This window comes from Botryllus schlosseri, chromosome 16 (genome assembly GCF_051294905.1).
Source record: "Botryllus schlosseri isolate E-star chromosome 16, Bs_hap1, whole genome shotgun sequence".
In the NCBI taxonomy this organism is placed as follows: Eukaryota; Metazoa; Chordata; class Ascidiacea; order Stolidobranchia; family Styelidae; genus Botryllus; species Botryllus schlosseri.
Window position 1 is genome coordinate 20,094,731 of NC_137251.1, and position 23,578 is coordinate 20,118,308.

General features: G+C 39.9%; 1 protein-coding gene across 1 annotated transcript in view; it reads left to right on the plus strand.

The window, feature by feature from the left end:
- The window catches only part of LOC145458658 (uncharacterized), a 52,816-nt gene that overhangs the window by 7,255 nt on the left and 21,983 nt on the right, over nt 1-23,578 (plus strand). Inside the window, exons 6-16 of the mRNA XM_080337093.1 lie at nt 3,275-3,380; nt 4,133-4,197; nt 8,032-8,203; nt 14,457-14,581; nt 15,283-15,370; nt 16,026-16,119; nt 17,484-17,996; nt 19,134-19,179; nt 22,453-22,519; nt 22,989-23,090; nt 23,152-23,280. Coding sequence (XP_080193219.1) covers nt 3,275-3,380; nt 4,133-4,197; nt 8,032-8,203; nt 14,457-14,581; nt 15,283-15,370; nt 16,026-16,119; nt 17,484-17,996; nt 19,134-19,179; nt 22,453-22,519; nt 22,989-23,090; nt 23,152-23,280 — 1,507 coding nt within the window. The remainder of the gene's footprint in view (nt 1-3,274; nt 3,381-4,132; nt 4,198-8,031; nt 8,204-14,456; nt 14,582-15,282; nt 15,371-16,025; nt 16,120-17,483; nt 17,997-19,133; nt 19,180-22,452; nt 22,520-22,988; nt 23,091-23,151; nt 23,281-23,578) is intronic.

Sequence of the window (23,578 nt, forward strand, 5' to 3'; positions counted from 1 at the left end):
CCGGACAATGTATTCGGTGTCCGACTATTGCGACATTGATATTGAGAAAAGTGTAAAACTGGATTCTATACTTGCTACCGATATTAGCTAATAAAAAAATTTATATCGCCGTAGCCAACACCCTAATCGTAATCGACGGATTTTTTTTTATGCAAATGGCTTTTTTACATAAGAAGACGTCGTATTCTTCATATCAATATCAATATTGGTTGAATACGCATCATTTGCTGACACTATACATATACTGTATTTCGTTCGTGATGTTGTGTGATTGTGGGTCAATCTCACAGCATAGAGTTAATAAATATTTACAATAGGAAAGCTGAACATTTCGAGCAAACCATTGTAACAAAGCATGGGAAATTTTAGAGATTGGCAAGTTGTTTGATTAGTGTTGATTTTTTCATGCTGCCAGCGCCTTGCATAGAGTGGCCTGAAGTTGAAATGTAAAGAATTTAAACCAAATATATAATAATGACGTGGAAAATTGTAATAGTCTACGTGAAAAAGGTTCACAGTGCAGAACCTACGAAGGTTCGTTGGTGAACGTGAAATCTCTAGATTTCTGAGGTTTACATGCAGTACGCGAACGTGAACCTAACGCTCACGCCATCCCTACTAAAAAGTATTTCGTAAATCAACATAGATTATGGAGTATTTTTTGAGAGACTTAATAGACTTTAAAAATTTTCTTCGAGGTTCGCGATTTAATGTCTCTAGGTAGCTTGATTTTGAAATGCATACGTCTCCCCAAAGAAAAAAGCATGTCTGATTCATAGGAATAGGCATTGCGGTGCCGGTCAATACCGCGTCACGACAGTGACGACACTTCAAAAGACATATGCAGTTTCGACCAACATGCGACTTCACGAAGTGTGCTACAAAAGAAATACCTAGGCCGAAACGCTAGGTATGTGTCCGTTGTCAATAGCCACGCTAGATGGGCGTGACGAATAGTCCTGTCCTTCCAATCGGAGCCCCACAATACAAATGTCACCCGGGACCCCAACAGAGGAATGAAGACATGGTAATTTGTGTGCGCGTCTCACGAAAGTTTCGGTCTGATACGTTTGGGCGACTATACAACATCTTTTGATTATATAACAGGCGAGATATCACGAAACTAAAATAGAGTAATTATAACAAACATACAAGGTGTGAAAATTATGAATTACGTGCTCCCAGCTCTATCGGTAAATGTGATCATCGGGACTGAGAGAGGATTAAAAATGAATAGTAATATAATGCGATCACCAATATTACTGACGAGATTCAGTCATCAACCTGAAAATTGACGTGGTGGGGACGAAGTGCTGTCATGCTACTGATTCTAGCTACAACCCAGGCTAACTAGTTGTGTAAGTGAATGGCTATATTTTTGTCCGGTGTAATTACGCACGTACATACGCCTACTGCTCGGCAAGCAACAGCGGTCAAACTGCGTTTTAACTAAACATAACGGAACATCAATACATGGGTTACTATTTGAAACTAGGCAGGGTGGTATATATTATCCTGCTGCGAGGCAGTGGCATCTACAGTGTATTGATAACCTGATACCCAGCATGGCGAGTGTTCTTATAATTACACTACAATGTACAATGTACAATTTCATCGAGTATCTATTTACTAAGTGTGGAGTGGATACTTATTACGCAATAACCAGCAAAGCCAATACTTCTGACGTAATAATGAGCAGTGGCGTTTGGAAATCTGACATTGATGCTATCAATAAACCTGGTATAATATCTCCTTGTTCGCGAATGTTCAGTTTATGTCATAGTCCTCGTACAAATAAAAAGTAATCGTTATTTCACAAGGAAATCGATTAAATATGTGAAGTAGTCGATTACGATTACGATTACTTCGGATTTTTTTCGAATGTAATCGATTGCGATTACGATTACTTCAAAATGCTGTAATTGTCGTAATCGATTACGATTACTAATCGCGATTACCCCATGTCTGATGGGCATAGGAGCCCCTGACGCGATGGCGACAATTGAAGCAAGTACAGTTCTTTCCGGCGATAAGAAACATGGATACATAACATTTTATCAGGATCAAAGGGGTCCGTGATTAGCAACGATTGGTGGCAAAGATACAGTGTTGAAAGTGAAAACCATGCAACAAAATAGACGGACCATGAGTGCGAGAGAGTGCACCAGGATCAAGTAGCGAAGGAAAATTTACAGAGAGCTCATCTATATCTTCGCATGTAGCTGACACTTCTCACTGCAGTGATTTCGAAGCGCAGTCGACATCTTGTAATTCCTTTAAAATTGTGACTCTAAAAGCGCCTGTAAAGCTATTCAACGACAAAGACCTATGCCAGGTTTTTGATCGCTTGAAAGTCAGCGATAATGCTACCACCATGATAACTGCAGCACTGATTAAAGCTTGCGATGGTGACCCTAATGACTTTCATCTTTCAAGATCTGGAACCTATCGACGACGCATTGCAAATCGTTTTAAAATTTCTGAGTCTATTTTTGAAAAAAATAGCAAACGAACCACCAAAGCGCATTGCATTGCACTGGGATGGAAAGCTCACTAGGAGTCGTTTGGGAGAGCGATTTGAGGGCTTGGCAGTGCTGACATCATCTGCGTATTCCAACACATTCCGCACTTACCAATAATACGGTCAGCGCGGCATATTCAGCCTAACCAGGTTTGGCGCGTCTTCGTATCAACATGATTAGTTGTAAATAAAAGGTGGTGCCAACGAGGCAACAATTCCTAATTTTGTGAACGATTACCGTAAAATTATGTTAATTCAGCTATTAGTAGTAGGCTAGTTTAGCATCTTTTGAAGTACATCGGAGCCGGAGCTACTTTTCGAACGACCGGTTCGAGCTCCGTATCCTGCTCCACTTGAATTTGATGTGGAGCTCCGGCTCCGCAGAAGACACACGGCTCCGGAGCTGTGGCTCCTTTCTCCAGCTTCGTATCCAAAGCCCGATTGTAACGAAGTGGAATGGTCGAAATATTCGCAACTCGTCTTTACGTGAAGTCCAACTGGCATTTTTTCTTTACGAGCATAAAAGGTAAATAATTAAACTTCCCACTCCCATCCACCATATTATTACGGGGTAGCTATTTATACTTTATTATTCGACTCGATCGGACGCCTAAAATTCGAACCGGAATTAAATCACTCTGACAGTTACAATGTAGATAATAAGGTAACATTGAGTGAGCAGCACTGATCTAAAATGCCTGTCCTAGTGCTCATGCATACGCGTCTTATATTGAGAATCGTATACTTTTACAGGTCATTTTTATTGATGAGTCAAATGCATCACGTCAACATCTTCTTATCAGCAGCCGAGGAAGTCGGGATTACCGACAAAAACTATCATTGGTTCATTCCCAATGTGGTGAGCTACTTTCAATAGTTACATAAAACGGAGACTCAGAAATATGGTTTTATGTCTCTACCATACTTGTACAAACTGCTGGATTTTCAAAATGCGCCACTGGAACTATTAATAGACCTACTCGCTTTTCAAAACTCACAATTATAACCAGAACTATAGAACTAACGAACTTTTAAAAACTCTCAAATAAGTATCTAAAACCCAGCTAACTGGATTCAATTCCAAAGCAACTCATTTGTTTTTATTAAATCGGAATCGGATCGGCATTTGAAATGCTGTGGTTTCGGCTTTGAAGTGAGAGTGGTTTCGACACCCAACTCGGGTGTCGGTAGTGAGGAGTCTGCGAAAGCAATGGCTGCGAGAAAATCACATAGCAGTACATTGGTAGCACGATTAACGCCAAAGAACAACGCGGGTTTTCAAGTTGTTCAGCGACTATTTTTTTAATGCGCAACTACAACTAAAATTACAACCACTCGCTTTTCCAATCCGCAACTACAACTAAAACTACCCAGAACACCAGCAGTTAGCTCACCATCAACGAACTAGATTGGTAGTTTGTACCAGCCAGGTAATCCATTGACTGGTCCGTTTTCTCATATTGAGTCAGAAATCTCATTATATATAACAAGCGTTCGCAATTTCTGTTTGATTTGGGCTGGCTGCTGGCTTACAGAGCCCCTAGTATTACACGAAACACCGGCCAAGAAGCACTGTTCTGGACGTAAGCTTCATCGAATGTATTTTAACAGTTTGTGACGCCTCAAACGGTCGAAGAATTTGTACGTAAAGGCATGACCTTCACTTTGTTATACAGGTTCGTGGACGTTCAATTTAAATAACGCGCCATCAGACTCGCTGGGGCATTATTATCAGAGGTGGTCAAAGTAGTCAAGAAAGCTACTCAAGCAGAAGTAGAAGTAGCGACGAAAAAATCTACTCAAGTACGAGTAGAAGTACTTCTCCCATAAGCCACCAAAAACTACTAGAAGTAGAAGTAGAATTGTCTGACTTTAAATCTACTTAAGTAAGTAAGTAGTTTTGAAAACAGTCTTAATTCGTTCGCATGGACTGTCAAAAGCTGCAAATTGAGCTATGCGGAAGGTGCAGAGAGCTTGATTCGTTTTGATGCATCCCAGGAGGTATCAATTTTCGACAGAATAAGAATTCATTCGCAACATGGGATGCGAATTATAGTATTGCTATGAAAGTGCGTTTGCTTACTAGAAGACCCCGTTTTAGTGAATATCATGGCATGGCGCCCTAACCCATATTATAAGGCCCCAAGTTTAGGCGAAGAGCAATACGGAGAAGTTCTATCGGATAGGGTTTCAACACTTTACGCGTGTTTGCGATTGCGCATGTTATTTGTTCTCTATTTGATGTTTTTAGAGGAATCAGTATTTAATTCAACTGTCCTTATTTCTAGTTCGCTTTATCATTCTAATTGTCTCATTTAATCCTGATTATTTGATTACTGTTCTATCATTCTAATTGTCTGATTTTAATCCTGATTATTTGATTACTGTCCTAATTTCCTATTCGCTTGCCTATATATTTTCCTTGTTGCTGTTGCATCCTTCTCCATTCCATCGAGCAACGGACGAGCAAGCACTATTGCGAATCTCACTCTCTTGTAATAGCATGTTGGTATTCTTAAAGCAATTCCGAAGATCACATTGTTTAATATTCGATTTGGATTTCTTGATTCTGTTCAAATACAAGACTGATACGCAAGGTTAGCGAGTCCATGAGCAGATTCAGCGAAGCAGACAGGGTTCGACGCCTGATAAATCGGCACTCATTGACATCGGAGTGTCGCGTCGAAACAATTCGCAATAATGCTGGTCTGGAATCGATTCGCCATCCATAGTGAGTCTGGAAGCAATTCGCATTAAAGCTCATTCAAGCCGGTCTCTTCAAGACTCTCTTCGAATCGGGCGCAGGTATTTAGTCTATATTCAGGACTCTGCTGCTCATCGAGGATTGGCCGACTCTCTGCTTGGCGCCGAATCTGCTATATCTTTTGTTACATTCAGTTGAATGATGTCGTTTTCTATTTGAACGGAACGGACGATTGCGACCAATTCCCCAATCTACGTTTACCGTTGCGACAATCAAGATTCATTCGTTTTCGTCTTACAACGTTTGGTGAACAGTCGTTTCGATTGACTGCTATATACAAGATCGTTACACAGTTGAATGCTGTCAGCGCCGCCTCCACGATTGCGACGATGGATTCATCTTCTCCAACGGCAACGAAGTTTTTGCGACAGTGACAGGATTCTTCTGACATTGATTACCGCCATCAAGCACTTGGGACAAACGTTCGCGTCGGAGCCCACGTTCTATTTCCCGTCATACAACGTTTTCAACGCTTGCAGATCTGCTGGACGCCTCTCTACCATTTTAAGGTGGTATATTCTCGTCACTTGTTGAGTTGCTGGACGCCTCCGTACGATTGCAGGTGATTTATTAGTATCACTAGTATAGAGTTTGCTGAACGGCTCTCTACAATTTTAAAGTGATTGGTTGTCATCACTAGTAGAGTTGTTGAACGCCTGTCTACCATTCAGAAGTGATTTATTGAACGTCGATATGATCGAAGGTTGTATAGCTTCTAATACGATGGACATTTGTCATTTAACCTCATGTGTATTGTATTGAAATGTAACTGTAACAGTCGGGAATTGAATCATCTGTTCGCCCCTTCAGACCAAATTTAGTCGATCTTGGATCGAGTCGCTTATCCTGATGTCTTTAATCGGCTGATCCACCGAACTATTTTGTATCGACGTTGACTGGATTTGATATAAGTATTACTTGGCCCTTTTTGTTTTGCGCTTTAAAAACCCCATGGTTCTCAGAAGTTGTGACGTGACCCAAAGGAACGTGCCATTTCGAATTGACATTTGTATTGTACAGTCGTCGTACTTGTGCGGTTACAGATCTGTATACGCTTCTGAGTACTGACTCATCCGATCGTTTACATATTGGTGCGATTCTGTTGACTGGGTTCAGTCAAATGGGGGAGTGTTTGCGATTGCGCATGTTATTTGTTCTCTATTTGATGTTTTTAGAGGAATCAGTATTTAATTCAACTGTCCTTATTTCTAGTTCGCTTTATCATTCTAATTGTCTCATTTAATCCTGATTATTTGACTACTGTTCTATCATTCTAATTGTCTGATTTTAATCCTGATTATTTGATTACTGTTCTAATTTCCTATTCGCTTGCCTATATAATTTCCTTGTTGCTGTTGCATCCTTATCCATTCCATCGAGCAACGGACGAGCAAGCACTATTGCGAATCTCACTCTCTTGTAATAGCATATTGGTATTCTTAAAGCAATTCCGAAGATCACATTGTTTAATATTCGATTTGGATTGCTTGATTCTGTTCAAATACAAGACTGATACGCAAGGTTAGCGAGTCCATGAGCAGATTCAGCGAAGCAGACAGGGTTCGACGCCTGATAAATCGGCACTCATTGACATCGGAGTGTCGCGTCGAAACAACGCGATTAGTATACGTTAATAAAAAATATCGTGGATCGTAAAATTTATATTTAGTGCGGCTTCATTTTCGGAAAATAGAGGCATTACTACACTTGCTTTCATGCTTTAACATGTTTGTTCTGCAGACAAAAGAATCGAAAGTAATTAGAAAAAGTATGATACTCCGAGTATCATACTCGGAATTGAAAATGAAATACAAATACCACTTCTAAAACGCGGAAAATAAATTCCTTGTCTCTTGTCCATAAAGCCTCAAAGGTGATCTGCTAAAACAGGTGTAACGTTCCAAAAAGCCGAATTTTCCAGATTAGCAGGACATCACGTCATCGGCTGCGAGATAACGATAGGATAGATAATTGCTACCCTGCGAAACGGTAATTTCAAACGCTATGGTGGGACATATTTACTGTGCTGAAATATTTGATATGGGTGACAATGCGGTGTGAGTGGAACCATAAGCAATCCGGTACCTAAATTATATTCAGTATTCACTGATACTTTCGTGAAAACACATCTGTCATTCCATAACTACTGTGCGCCAAGCGCAACAAAATTTCTGGGCTTTACTTGACTTTTATGAATAATAAATGTTGGTACTCCGTGAAAACAGCCCCGGAATTCCTCAGACTATCTTTCGTATTGGGGGATTAAACTACCTCTACTTGGTAAACTGAAAATAGCGAAAAGTAAGTAAGTAGATCACAAAAATATTATGAAGTAGAAGTAGAAGTAGATAAAATCAGATCTACTTGAGTAAGTACCAGAAGTAGAGGGAAACTACTTGAGTACTTCTGAAAAGTAGAAGTACTTCGTTACTGACCACCTCTGATTATCATACGTATAATGTCACATAAAATCAGAGTCCATTCTCAAAAGCACGAGAATGGAAAATGTCTATGCACCGGACTATACTGTTCTTTTGCAGCATATTCAGGGAATCCTGAAATTAGAATAGAAGTAAAATGAGAACACAGAAAAATTGAACAAATTCGATTAGAATTATATTACCGGCAATTCGATCCAATGGGCCAGATTAGACAACTGATTTAATCTAGTTATCCAAGTCGGCCCTTTTACATCGTTTTCAAAAAATATTCGGTGCCTTACTGCTCCTGCAAATATCATCTACAGTCCGATCTTAACGCCCCTGATCCACAAAATTATGGAGAAGGAAAGCGGCAATGCATCTGAGACGTTTTTGATGAACGAAGTCGTGTCGTCACTGACGCTCTTAGCGCTGGAACTTACTTTCACTGCTTGTGAACATGCATTAGCGGAGCAATGTTTGGAAGACTTGGGGTCGGTGAGTATGATTAAAACACTCTAGTTGGCTACATTCCTAATACTACAGTATATTAGGTCGAGGATGGAAGTTTGGGATTAGGGCTGGTAAAATCGTGTAGCTGAGTGATTCGATTCTGAATTGAGTATTGACTAGAGTGGTGCATTATATAACGTCACCGCAGTATGGAAGATGCGGAATTTTATGCTTCCACAGACATGATAATGCAAGTTTTACATCATAATTTGATGCTTTTTTCGACCATGACCATATCATTCATTTTATGACGATGGTGTGGATTGATGACGCCTTCACGGATATGTCATTTCCATTGCCATTTGTATTACATGGTTCCTATGCTGTGAAACGACCAGTCGAGATTTCAAGGCTTCTACGGTGGAAAATTGTATCGAAACTATAGTCCTCATTGACAAATTAACTCTTAGTAGCAAGAAGCGTATCATTTCAGTACTCAAAAAACATCCTTCACAGCTCGAATTGAATCATTATTTAAAACCAATACCCGAAGCATTATGCCCACACCTGCTAAGGAGCAGAATGTTTAAATAACTGGCCGATGAAGACGTTTGCTATCTTGCACTACTTATTCAGGTGATTATGCGTTGAACTTGAAACACAAATATCACGCTCTCAGTAATTTATATCAGTTTTTAGGCTGGAGCGGAACAGTAGTATCTTTTTAGAATTGGCAACTTCTCATAAACCACCAGTAAACTCCCCCACTTATTTGCTTGGTTATACCATGAGAACTTTCGTTCAATCGGGCCACTTTGGAATTTTCTGAGAATAACATATACCCCTCTGCAAACAAGTCTGCCATAAGATGTAACAGTGACTGTAAGGTTTCAATCAGATCTTGTAAGGTTTGCTATTACAGGTAATAATTCTGGGGATTATATCCGTTCCATTTGATACGGCAACTAGAGAAATCGCGAAAAATATTGATTTTACTATCTTGTGGAACCGCTGCTTAGGCCAAGGGGTTCGCTGAAAATCCGTGTCAGCAATTGACAATTGTCCACCAAGCATTGATAAGGCTCAAGAATGAAGCCGTATCATCCCTATGAGACAAGTAACTTAATTGCAATCTGCAATAGTTGACTGGAATATATGGATTGCAGCCATCATAGCAAAATTGATATTCTGCATCTTAATACTTGGATGCAATGAGCTATGTCAATTTTGGAGCTTCACGTATATTCGAATCCAGCCTGAAATCAATCAATCAGCTTATCATCGCATCCTCAAATTTTGTGAAGATCTTTCTGAAATATTCTTCTCTTTGGTGGTTCTCTGCAAGGACTCACATTCGGGGTCAATGAAGGCCGCTGCAGCTCCTGCTAGGATCAAAAGGAAGGAACTACTTTTCTATCCAAAAGCAGATTTTCTAGCAAGCCACAGTCTTTGATGTATTTTGATTTGAAGCGGAACCGAATTCTTCGTTGGCTTCCAATCACGTCTATTCACAAAAGAATCAGCGTAAAAATATATTTCGATTGATACCGGTTTAATTAAATTTTGCGCCCTGGCCGCAAGCTATACGATTACCGCTACCTCGTGCTATAAGCCGGTCAAAACGACAGCCAAACAGCAACGCCATTACAGTAACAATATAGTTCCTGTAGCATTAGCCAATCACGGCATCATTCTATAACATTTCATACATGGCGACTAGATCAAAAACTTCACATCAAACGTGATGGGTCTACTACAGAGTAGTTCAATCACATTACTGTAGCCTGCCTAACAGCTGCCAATTTTCAACTCGAGAGCTCGCTTCAATAAGCGACGAGTCTGCTATGAGAATCGAAATCAAAGCAATCGCCGATGGTGACGTCGAGGGTATTCTTCTAATCAAAACAATCGCCCATTGTTACGTGAAGAGTAATCGCGAATTTCTGGTTTGTGAGCGTCGGCCTGTTAGCTCTTGCAAGTGTTATGTACGAGACAAGACCGTGAATATCGTAGTTCCTCTTCAACCGTTCTTCTTGAACAGCTTTGCAGGCATAATACTTGCTTTTTGCTGTTTGGATTTATAAAAGTAGTAGTTATTTTGCGATAACTTTACGCCAATATTATGAGAGAAATTGTCATAAGAACCGCATGAATTACGCTCTGCATCTCGGTGAATGAATATATCTTCGAAGATTCTGTCTATTTGATGTGCCAGTCAGTGATGAGCGGACTATGATACTTTCGGTCCAAGTCCGATCCTGAAAATTTTCAAGTCAGTTCTACTCCATCCTGATCCAAAAATATTTTCAAAACGCAAATTTCCGATCTATAACTGAAAAAACAGAAGAACACAGAGAATAATTAGGCTCTCTGAAATATAATTCTGGTCTGTTACATGATGTATAATTCCAATGTTTGCCTACACTCGAAACTACAGTGGACCTACATGACACAAGACATGGGGTAATCGCGATTAGTAATCGTAATCGATTACGACGATTACAGCATTTTCAAGTAATCGTAATCGCAATCGATTACATTCGAAAAAAATCCAAAGTAATCGTAATCGTAATCGACTACTTCACATATCTAATCGATTTCTTTGTGAAAGAACGATTACTTTTTATTTGTAGAATGAATATGACATAACCGAACAGTCGTGAACAAGGAAGAGATATTATACCAGGTTATTGATAGCGCAAGCGGTTGATTTTCAAACGCCATTGCTCATTATGACGTCTGAAGTATTAGCTTTTCTCGTCCTTGCGTACGAAGTATCAACACGTAGTAAATATATATTCGATGTACATTGTTGTGTGATTGTTAAAACAGTCCATGCTGTATATCAGGTTATCAATACACTCCAGACGCCACTACCTCGCAGCAATATAATAATCACCACTCTGCCTAGTTTCAAATAGTAACTTATGCATTGATGTTTGGTTATGCTTATAGCTAAACGCAGTTTGACCGTTGCTGCTTGGCGAGCAGTAGGCCTATCTATGTAGTACACGTATGTATTGTACGTACACCGGACAAAGATTTGAAGTTTTGTATTCGTCAAATAAAACATTACGATGGTTAAAATCAACAGCTGCGTTTACATATCATAAACGAGCCGTTTTTTTGCCGTTTCTCGCAACGGCATAACGGCAGCTTGCAGTATCTGTATTAAGTGGAAGGTAGAATTTTAAGTTCACTTTATCTTATTCTCATATGACTACTTGAAACGGGCGCCAATCGTTATTTCACAATTCTTCACTCGACATTTATACCTGTCGCCATAGCCATCCGCTTATACACCATGTTAGCGTGGGTTGTTGGTACAATCAGGACTAAAACAGCAATTCAACCCCCACTCCAAACGTTGGTATTGGTAAGGTTGTATAACCAAGTTACAATGTTCCGAGTCACAAGTCAATCTCACTTTTATAGTTTTGACTCGAGTCAAGTCGAGTCATTTTCAATTCACCCCCGAGTCAAGTCCGAGTCCAAGTGAGCTGGTATAGGGTTGAGTCCGAGTCATATTTTTTTACTCTGGTACGATTCCAAGTCGTTATGTTCACGGATTAGTATTCTGATCAATCCATTTCAACCCACTTTTTTCAACTCTGCTCGAGTGATATAGAATAGCTCGTATTCATAATATAGTAATTTTCATCAGTTTTCACAGTTTACGGCCCTATTTCCAAGTATCAGGACTGATAGACGAAATACAAATAATGTGGTAACTTTACTATTCTTCGAAGTTGCATGGAATGTCTGTCTTGGCCGTTCTAGTCTCGAGTCATATGACTTGGTTCGAGTCATGCAAGATGACTCGAGTACAAGTCGAGTCAATACAAAAAATTACTCGAGTCAAGTCTAGTCACCAAAAATTCGCGACTCGAGCCGAATCATGACTCGAGTCATTTCAACCCTGGGTATTGGGGCCCCATAGGGGGGGTCAGTTTTCAAGTTGATGACTGAATTTCGTCAATAATATTGGTAATTGCATTATATTGCTATTCATTCTGATTTACCGGTAGAGCTGGGGGCAAGTAATTCATAATTATAGCATCTGGTATGTTGTTATAATTTCATTATTGTATGTTGTTAATTCGTGACCTCCCGTCTTTAATATAATATAAAGATACTGTAGTCGCAAAAACGTAGCAGACTAAAGGAAAAACTTTCGTGAGACGCAGACACAAATTGTCATGTCTTCATTCCTCTGTAAGTGCCCTGGATGGCATTTGCATTGTTCGGGCTCAGATTGGAAGGACGGACTATTCGCCACGCCCACAGAGCGCGGCAACTGACAATGGACACATACCCAACGTTTTTGCCAAGGTCATTCTTTGGTAGAACACTTTGTGGAGTTGCATGTTGGCCGAAATTGCATACGTCTTTTGGCGTGTGATGTGATGCGGGGTAATGACCGCCACCGAAATGCCCATTCCTATAAGTTATGCATGCTTTCTTTCCTGAGGGGGAGAGGTATGCATTTCAAAATCAAGCTATTTAGAGACATTAAATCCCGAAGCTCGAAGTAAATCTTCAAGTTAATTAACTGTCTTGAAAATATGTTGATTTACGAAATACTTCTGAGTCCCCTTAGAGCTCGCTCTCGGTCCTATTGGGGAGTTTCGGGTGTGGTAGTTACGGACCTGGCAAGAATGCAAATCGTTGGGTGCGACGAATAGTCCTGCATAAAGGTGGGCAATGGGTGCAGTATGACGTAACAAGCAAATGACTTATGATTTATAAAGAAAGTTGTTATCTCATTAGACCTTTTCATCGCGAGCCTTATTTATATTGTCTTCCAATATCTCTTCTGAATTTAGTTCTAAGAAGCAAAACAAATGTAATCGTGAGTAATCGTGATTACTTTTGAAAAGTAATCGTAATCGTAATCGACTACTTCCTGATTTGGCTGTAATCGTAATCGTAATCGTAATCGCGGGATTTACAAGTAATCGTAATCGCAATCGATTACATTCGTGAAGTAATCACCCCATGTCTGCATGACACAGCAACTTTCATTTCACATTTTAGCCACACGAATCTAAATAACTAGACTAGCAAGATGGCTATCAATACCTAAATCATCACATCATGAGCAATGAGTGACATCAAGGTTGATCAAAATAGTGTTTTTATAAATTTTACTGGCTGGTTGATAAAATTGTTAAGTTGGTTTGAACAAACGCTGCACGTCAAATCCGACTCAATCCCACTGTGTAGAAGCGAAGTTATTACAACTAGAGAATTTTCAATATACCAAAGTATACAATTTTTTTCAAATTATACTGGCTGTCAGAGGTAATCGTAAGCAACTAGTAGAGAATTGGAAAGAACAGTGTATATCAACAATCGTATCACAATATATGACAGCCGAAAATATGTCATCCGGAAATATCCGGGTTCATTCCTATATGAACACACTATTCAACACTATTTTTTTAACGTAAAATTTTCCACTGCAGTGAATTCACATACACCGGTTGGAATTCAACCAGTAGCATATTTAGAAAGTAAATTTGAAAAAATAATATATTTCTATCTTACCCTAAATGTGCCTACTACCTATACAAGACAAATAACTAATGCATTCACTTTCCGGGGTCAATACACAACAAACTTGCCGAAGTAGTTTGTTCCATGAGCACATAAAATATTATAGACGAAAGAACCAGCCTAATCACAATATATAGGTGAGCAACTACTACTGCGCCGTACATTAACTATCAACGTCAATTGGCAGCACTGGGAACAATTCTTTTCTCCATCCGCCTGCACTGAGCTATATAAACACTGAGCTATTTAATTATAAACCCGCACTTCTGGTTGCGAAATCAGTGTGCCCGAGTCCGGATTTTGGCATGCTCAAAGTCCAAGTCCATCCTTATTTTTCAAAATCACAATCCAGTCCGATTCGGATCCAAGGAGAATAACCCATAATCCTGATCCTGTCCAATCCAATGCTCATCTCTGGTGCCAGTGCATCAGCGAGAAAGGTACATGTTGCAATCTCGAAATAGCCACCTCCGATTAACTGTTGAACGTATGCGACCCAACCATCAAGTCTGATTTTTGAACTGCTCACTCGAATACTTTGCAGACCTTTTGTTTTTCATACTTTCACTTGAAGTAGTTTTCACATGTTTCTGATACTCCTATACTTCTACATGTAATTGAATATAAATTCACTAGTCGCAGTTGTGAGGAAATTTTCCGCGCTACTCCAGCTGCTACTTGATATCTCGCGCTGGGTACGTTGAACACCTCTACGTATGCGACTGTTTCTGATTTCTAGAACACAACATGTCAACCAAATCGCGAAGACGTATCATCGTATCTTGAAAGTTTAGCTACGAGCACAATAGCTGAAGCGCAGACCTCAAGCTCTATCATCACTATTTCTAGTTCACGCCGAAAAAGGTATGGGACATTTTAAAGAAAGATTTATTTTGTCAACCGATGATAGAATACAAGCATGTAAATTTGCGATATAAAGTAATGATTAATCAATACTGACTCAGATTTTTTAGCCTTCATGGATAAATCCGATATCTAGCGCATTCACAGATAATCCGAATATCAGCCGATATTCAAAAGACCTGGAATCAAGCTGAAGACGAATGTCAAAAACTTCAGAGCATTTATTAGAATGGTTTTACAGCCATGAAGTGTAGAGATAAAAAGCGGGTGCTAATACCCTGGGGTCATAAGCCCAGGGGGTCGGTCAACGGACAAGTTTTAACGAGTTCATGAAATGTCATTGTTGAAACTACAACCATAGAAAATGCACTTTCATTATTTATCAGATCTTTTCCTAATTATTACCGTGCGCCCATTTTCAGTGCTCAAAACACATTACAATAGCCATACGAGCACTATTAGTTGTACTCGAACTAGTAATCATGCAGTGACGAAGGCTGCACGGAAGCTATGACTTTTTTAAAATCATAATCAGCTTCCCAACATGTCTTGGTTTACGCGATTCTCATAAAAAGGTTGAGATCCCCTATAAATGGAAACGAGAATGGGCGTGTGATTCTCAGACAACGTTGATATGATTTTCGGCAATTGCGTTTGCAAATTAACAGCGACATGCTTTAATTAACTCCAAACTTTTGCAGGTCGATCATTCCTTCAAGTCTCAACGACAATAGAAATGCATCACGACCCGCCGAGACCTGCAAACGTTGTGGACGGAAAACCTATCTTGTAAGTAGGGCTCCTCAACGTTTTAGACCGCGACCGAAATCTGAGTTTTATTGGCATGTATCGACCCAAGCCCCATACACCGTAATGATGTATTTTTAATGTCAGTATGCTACGCTCGGGTATGTATGAATTAGAAGGTGTATACAGCCAGTCGTAGACAACGCAGTTCAATGAAACATGTCTGATGCACGCGATTGCAAATTGGGGTGCACTATTTTCCTTGCGGGCCGCATTGTGCTATAGGGTGCCGACCATTTCAACGATCGGACATATCAATATCGAAGGTTTGGGATAACCAGCGACATTTATTTTGGTTCACGGTTCACGGTTATATCGCCGCCGATTTTTTGACACTAAAATATTACACTGGGCAACACAAGTTTTGTTAGACTTCGATCTGACAATTCTTATTGATCGAATAATTTTTGATCGCTGAATTTAGAAACGTCAAGTTTTGAGGTTAAGCATACCCCACATTGTCTCATAATCCACATAAAAGTACCGCTTTTACTATTTGGTGGTTTTCGTCACGTTTTTGGTAATAAGCTAGAATTAGTTGGTCATTATATCGCAAACTAAAGTAATACATTTTTTGCACTCAGTCAAATTGAACACGCTTCGGTAATCGTTAACACCTACCTGTCTTCGTACCCAGGCGAGCGTGTGCGCGAAGAAGCACTGTATGCATTCGAGAAACACAAAGATTCCGGTATCGGTAACTGATGAAGGCTCGGCTGCTGGAGAAAGTCGTGAGTTATCACAGCTTTGTATCAGGATCAGCTGAGTGCAATAACAAATGAGCGACAGCTCATTTGAAAGTCAAATTATATTAATAGAGTGACATATTTGTACTGAGTAAATGACTTGTTTCTTTTGTTTGACACATTTAAATGTGTAATAACACATTGATATTGAAATAAAGCCGAATATGTTCGGCTGACAATCGTCAGCAACTAGTAGAGAATTAGAAAGAACATTGCATAGCAACAATCGTATCATCATGTAATACATATACAAAGGGTTATCATACGCCCTCTTTTGAGAGGATTTCTCCTCTTTTGACATTTTAGAAAGTCCTCTTTTTTGAATATTTTGGTTAAATTTAGGTAAAAATTCAACTGAGGTATAGGAAATCAGTGCTCAAGTAACGGTCCGGCGTTTATTTCGAGAGATGAGACAAGTTGACCTTTTTTTAATCCACCAGCGGAATATTCAATAGAAGTGTGTATTTCTGGAGTCGAGTCGGAAAGTTGACCATTTTTTAGTCAACCAACTACAAAGTCGCAATAAATTTACCAATTTTTTCGGATTTTACTCTGGTATTCTCGGTCTGGAAATTTTAAAAAAGTGTCCCCTTTTCAGATTCTCAAAATATGGTAATCCTACATATACATTACATATACAATATTTTTACAAATTTAATACCTGGTGCCGACGATTGGCCCTGGCGAGTGTCAGCCGGAAATATTCGGGTTTATTTCAATTTGAATATATTATTCAGCCGTATAGTTAAGTTCAGCACCCCGGAAAAGCTCTTCACATCAAGTTGTAGTCGTTTGAGTAACAACAATACCGTTTTTTCTAGTTTCACATTACCTCCTCGTAATTTGAATCAATTGATGCACTATAACCCATATTCTTAAAGGCAACTTATTTTAGCTGCTAATTTGAACGATCAATCCTAATCATTCCGTTAACCCGCGCTGAATAGCCAGCTCTTCCGATGTTTTTACCTTGGTAAGTTTTGATTTCTATCCGTAATGGTGCAATTCTCTGTCATTTACTGCCTCGTGAATATATGTACAATGCATAGTGCAGTCTGTTGGCGAAAAGACTGTGTATTCACACCCTAAAGGTGGTGTATGAAAAAACCTACATCAGAATTATGGCGTCGTATGAAGCATACACAAAATTACAATCGAGGCAATGATTAAGAAATTAGCGTAAGTACAAATCGAGTACGCAGGAACGTAGGCATATAGGGTCGTAGAAAGGAGATGAATCACGCAGAAAAGTCGATTCCGCGCATTAAGTGAAAGAACTGCACCAGCGATTAAATATATTCATGGACACAATAACACCGATTGGTTATTGTGATTAGCTCTTAATTGAAACACGCAAATCAAAAAATGCTGTTCGGTAGCTAACAAGTCCGGCGGAATATTCAATCGACAGCTCAAAAACAGGGTATCTGAATTCCGGAGTAGGCTCTTTGAGTGTGTAAAACCTTCGGGGCTAGAATGCCTACATTGTTTAGCCACGATAGTGCATTTCTGCGCACACATAAATCTACTATATGAGTCGTCAATAAGCAAAAACTATTTTAGCCGAAATTTTATGGCTCGTTCGGCTCGCAAGTCAGGCGGTTTAACAATGAGTGAAAGAAAGTTCAGATTAGACTGTGCGATATCAAATTATTATTCGATCAATATAAGGATTGATACCGTGAGATTTATTACAGTCGCTCGCAAAGGGAGGGCCGGTTCCGCGTATTCACCAACGGCTGCGGTTTCTCCTATTGCGTCGAATCCGAATTCGGATTGTCTGATCCACCATTGGGACGACAGTTTCATTTCGATTGCCGCATCAATCACAGACACTGTGCTGTTTCATCGCGACTGGTTGGGTATGCGATGCATGTTACTCTGGTTCATTTAGTGTATTGCCTATGTGTCAACTGCTGCTGACTTGTAAAAGCTACTGAAGTTTAAATATGCACATATGTAAAACTATAACTGTTCACTTTTTTTTCTAAACGCGCGACTAAAACTTAAACTGGAACGAGAACTAACGCCCTTTAATAATACGAAACTAACAAATTAAAACACATGCAATTAGATTTAATCCCGAACTAATACGAACTACTGATTTGAAATTTAGCTGGAAATATCGTACATCCAATAGGCAGTTTGGGATGGGGTAGTTTTCGACCTGTAAAACCGTCGGTAGTGATGGCTCCGACCCAGCAACTCTTGCTAGAACATGTCACAATAAAACACCAGTCTCACTATTCACGCCAAACGAAGACGCGTGCCTTATAGTTTTTCGTCCACTATTTTTTTGAATCTAGAACTAGAAACTAGAATCTTATCTACAACTATAAAGACGCACTTTTGAATATCCGCAACCTGAACTACGACGGCTCACTTTTCCAAACCTGAAACTAAAACTAGCAATGCTCACTATAAAAGAAATCCGCGACTAAAACTGAACTACAACTACCACTAGAACCAGAATTACTAAAATAAAATACGTAGTCAATTAACTAAATCGGTAGTTTGAATACAAGTCTTGACTTTCACAAATTTGTTAATATCCACCTATAACGTAATAATTTTATTTGTTAGACTAACATCAACACATAAATTGTTACTGCATAGACGGCTCGTAAATAAGGTGTGAGAGATACCAAGATCTTCTTAAGGTCTTCTTAGTAAGTATCTGGTTTTACCGAGGTTGACACCCCGTGGAACCTCTCACAATTTGTGTATCATGACGACGTACAGGTGTAGCTTAGCATGGCTTAGCCAGTTGCCATTGGCGACCAAGGAATACCCGGATTCGGATTAGTAGATATTCATAATCAGTATCAAATGACAAATATTGCTACTATTGAAATTTATTATCATGCATTCTGATTGTTCCTACCTATAGCTGAGAAAGCGTTCTGATGTGAAACCACTGATTTTTGACGAACCACCGGCTTACCCCAATTCGCTTGACGATATCAAGCCTGCCGCATTTAATATTCACTCTATTTCAGGGAATGCATCTCTATCCAACAGCTCCACGGAGACCTACGTAAAGAGGTATCAATTAAATCAATTGTGTTGGGATTCTGTTTTACGATATAATTCACGGATTTTGACTTCAACGCGATGGTTATTGCGTCTGTCTACCGATCACGACGGGTGATGAATTAGGATATATATCCAGGTCATACAAATTACTATAAATGTAACCAAGTGAAATGATTGTTGCATCTAAATCTAAAAACGGGTTGGCATTGATAACTCTTCAACAATCAATACATCCGTTACTGGAAAATAGCTTCTCCTTTGCTGCATAGGCCTACTCATATTAGTAGACTGTATTTCGATTACTTAGCGAGGCATATTTGAACTGATGCGAGCCATTAGTTTGACACCCATACCGTAGATCAGGGGCGGGCAACATACGGCCCGTGGGCGGGATCCGGCACGCGATGGGATTTTGTCCGGCCCACAAACAGTTTTCCGAGATTCCCCACTACTTGCTTACATACATCAAATTAGTGACTGTATGTTATTATATACATTATACATGTATGCGCAGCGACCGAGGGTGGAGCTTACGCGTAAGTTCGTCGAAGCGAGAAGACTTGCATTATCGGCATATACGATGTACTCAACCCTAATGTTATTTGTGGTAATCATGGTTTTTGTCGACTACAATGGTCATTTACACCACGGCGATATTTCTTATTTTTTATTCCGTAACCGTCGACTTGTAGCACGGCACAGTTTCTAGCCTTTTGTAAGACACCGCTTATGACGGGGGTCGCCAACTCAAAATGGGTCGCGGGCCACTTTCAAAGTTAGAGGCCGCGGGCCGCGTTGAATTCAATATCGAGATAAAAAAAGGCCACACAGTTGAACAATCACGCTATCTTGTCACCTACTAAACCCTAATGAATTGATATCTTTGTAAATTTGGGGTACCGGTCTTATCGAACGCCTTGGAATCTTCATTAAGGATTGCACAGTGTGTATATCAGTGATTCCCAACCGCGGCCCCCACAAAAATATTGAGAAATCGATTTAGAAAAAAAAAATATTTATAAAATACTCTTGCTTGGCTGGAATTTTTAATTAGGATTGCAGGAAAGTTGTGAGTAGACTGCTAAGATTACGTCACTGCTGTTTCAATGCAATGTGCCCTAACTTTCCAGTTGAACGAGCAGTACCTATATATATAGGTATTGACAGGACCGTAACTGCCGCACCCCAAGTCCCCCAATTGGGGGGAACGAGCTCGAAGGGGGCCCAAAATTATGTAGTGAATTAGCATGAATTATAAAGTATTTTATAAAATTTCATGCAACTTTTTCAAGATTTTTTCGCGCTGGGCGCGATTTCAAGTTTCCAAGTACCTTCATTATTGCTTACTCTTCCACCAAGATAAAATACGCAAGATTTATAGAAGTGGCCATATCGGCGTTGACCATTACCGCGTCACGACGCACGAAGACATATAAAGTTTTAAGCCATATAACATGCGACTCCAAGAAGTGTGCCAGAACGATCGACAGCGAGAAAACCTTGGCCGAAAAGGACTGCCCTTACAAAATACATATAGGTATAATTGACCATAGGCTCCTAAATGACTGGCGCCGAATATTCCTGTCTTGGCAATCTGAACCTCACGAGACAAATAGGCTACCATCCCGCAGGGAAGAATTATATGCCAGTGAAGAACTACCAATTTGAAATCGTGTGCATCTTTTAGTTTGGTACGTTTGGGCGATTCTATATTTTTTGATATAGCAGACTGGAGGTCACGAAATAACATCATGTAAGGAAGTCGTACCAACGGGTCCGCCCGCCCGAATATGTTTAATTATTATTTACAGGCCCTACAGTTTCCAAGACACCTCACTCGGCTCTACCGGTAAATCTAATTACGTGAGCAGAGAGGACAAGTAATTGATAGCAATATATATGCAATTTCCGATCTTATTGACCTATTTTATTTTGAATTATCGAAAATTTTCGCGCTCCACGCTGGCTCACTAAACGGTGATCCTGATTTCGTGGCAGAAGAGAACAACGGGACGGAATGGGGGGGGGGGGGGGATTCGGTTTATCACCCTTTGGGAGCTCAAGACCTAAGTGTTTTGAGGGGCCTGACGAAGTGCTGTTTCGTTCCTGCCAACGGGTATATGCCCAAAGATGTTTAATTATTATTGAGTGGTCCTACCTCTTCAAACACAACTCACTCGACTCAACCGGTCAATCTGATTACGTAAGGAGAGAGAGGATAAAAATTGATACTAATATATTTTCAATTCCCGATTATATTGACCGATTCAATCATGTATTATATCAATTTTTCGCGCTTGGCGCGATTAGTCGAGAGAAGCTGCCTAAAACGGTCATCCGATTTAGATGATAAATAGCGGTAAACAGCCATCTAGCATGAGGGGGCCAAGAGCAACGTTTGGGGGGGGGGGGGGGGGCTGACGAAGTGCTGTTACGGCCCAGGGTAGTGGGTATTTATGTCTAATTTACGGATAGTTGTGCAACAAGTGACTCACGATTGAATACGCCGAGATGCGTACTGCTCAGCCGACAAAAAACAGCATGATTGGTAGTCCTATAGCTCGCGTCCCAAGCGTCCGAATAATTTGATATCACGGTGTTTATCGAAAGGAGATTCTGATTCCAAAAATACGAATTGAAATCTCGCCAGGTCAATACAACGACTCCGAAATAGCCAGCAAAGGTTGATTGTTCTGAACAACGGGAACGCGGCAACACAATGGCCAATGGCGTCAAGCGAATGATCGGAACAATGCAATTTTTCATATTTTGGTGACTATTCTGGGTTCCTTTCATTGCCCTGGTATTTGTGCGGCCCCGACCATACTCTGAAATTCTAAATTTGGCCCTGCCAATGAAAAAGGTTGGGAACCACTGGCGTATATTGATCAGAGAGAAGCAGACATGGTGCGGTGCCTGTATGACAATGCTGTTCTGAATTCCACATTGTCTTCGTTATTATTGGCGAGAAATGGCTTCGAAGTTACATTGCTGTCGTTAAAATACATACAATTATTACGATTTATTCCTTGTATATGTGGATAAATGGGCGGAAAATGTATCAATTTAGCAATCCGGCCCGCCAAGTACCTAATTTTCCAATATCCGGCCGGCCGACTGGAGAAGTTGCCCGCCTCTGCCGTAGATCAACGAAAACACAGAGTAGCATGGGAAGTAAGCTCATCTAAATGGACAATTTAATATTACCAAGTTGGTCAATGGTATCGCCCACCATCGAGATGGCCAATGTCTAATGTTCAATGTCTAAAACTTTTTATGCAGTCTATCTACGATACCTCAGGTGGATACCATTCTTGATTCGTGCGCATATACATCAAAGACCTCGTGGGTAAGATCAAATTCCGTTGGCTATGCAGCATGGTACTTATATATAGAGTTGGACAACAACAAAACATGAATCTTTTCCGAATTAGAGTATAGAATTACAATTTCTGGATTCGCAAAAACTTTGAAATTGTATTAAATTCCGAATTTGAACGAAATGAAACAAAAATCAAGTTCAGCCTATATATAATAGATGTTCATTCTCATAAGCACAACAACCTGGAGAACGGCAAATGCATGTGGAATAAGTATGGATCCCTATTACAGTTCTCCAGTAGTACTTTAAAAACCAGGTGTTATAGTTAAGAAGTACAATGAGAGCCTAGAAACATTTCAAAATTTTTTAGAATTAGGTCATTGTCATTTTAAGATAAATTGCCCAATTCCACCCATATACAACTAATCTAAAGCTGAGCACATGGCTGCATACGTCTCGTCTTGGTTTGTTTTATTGGTCGGAAATGTTATTTCAGGCTTACGCCAACGGGACGTGTAGTTACAAATTGATGCGAAACTCAGAAGATCGCTATGCAAACGTCTTATACGTTGTCGAGTATGCAGGTGCTGACGAAAAGGTCACTACGAATATAGCATCGTATATAAAACTGTTAACTAAATTCGATTTTGAAATATCAGAATAGGAAACCTCTCGTAGTGGGCGCGTTCAACCGCCGAAACGATTCCTTCATAGCAGTTACGTATGAAGAGCTTCATTTGTATCACGTATATTTGCCGAAAGAGGACTTTTTAATTGGAGCCATTTACGTGAGTGTTTCCTCTATACATTGTAGGTCGACTTTTATAAACTTATAGTCCAGTTTTAGTTGTGGAATTCAATTCCAGTTCTAGTTTTAGTTGGGTATGTTACAAAATAGTTTGCTTGCTGAACAACCATAGAAAACACGTGTCGTCATTTGGCGTGAATCGTGATAACGGTATTCTATTGTATGATGTTTTGTTCGTGCAGCCATTGCAAGCTCAGAGTCATTACTAATAACGGTGACGCGACAAGGAGGTGAGTTTTGGGGTTGAAAACCCTCATCGTCAGGTCGATCAGATTCAG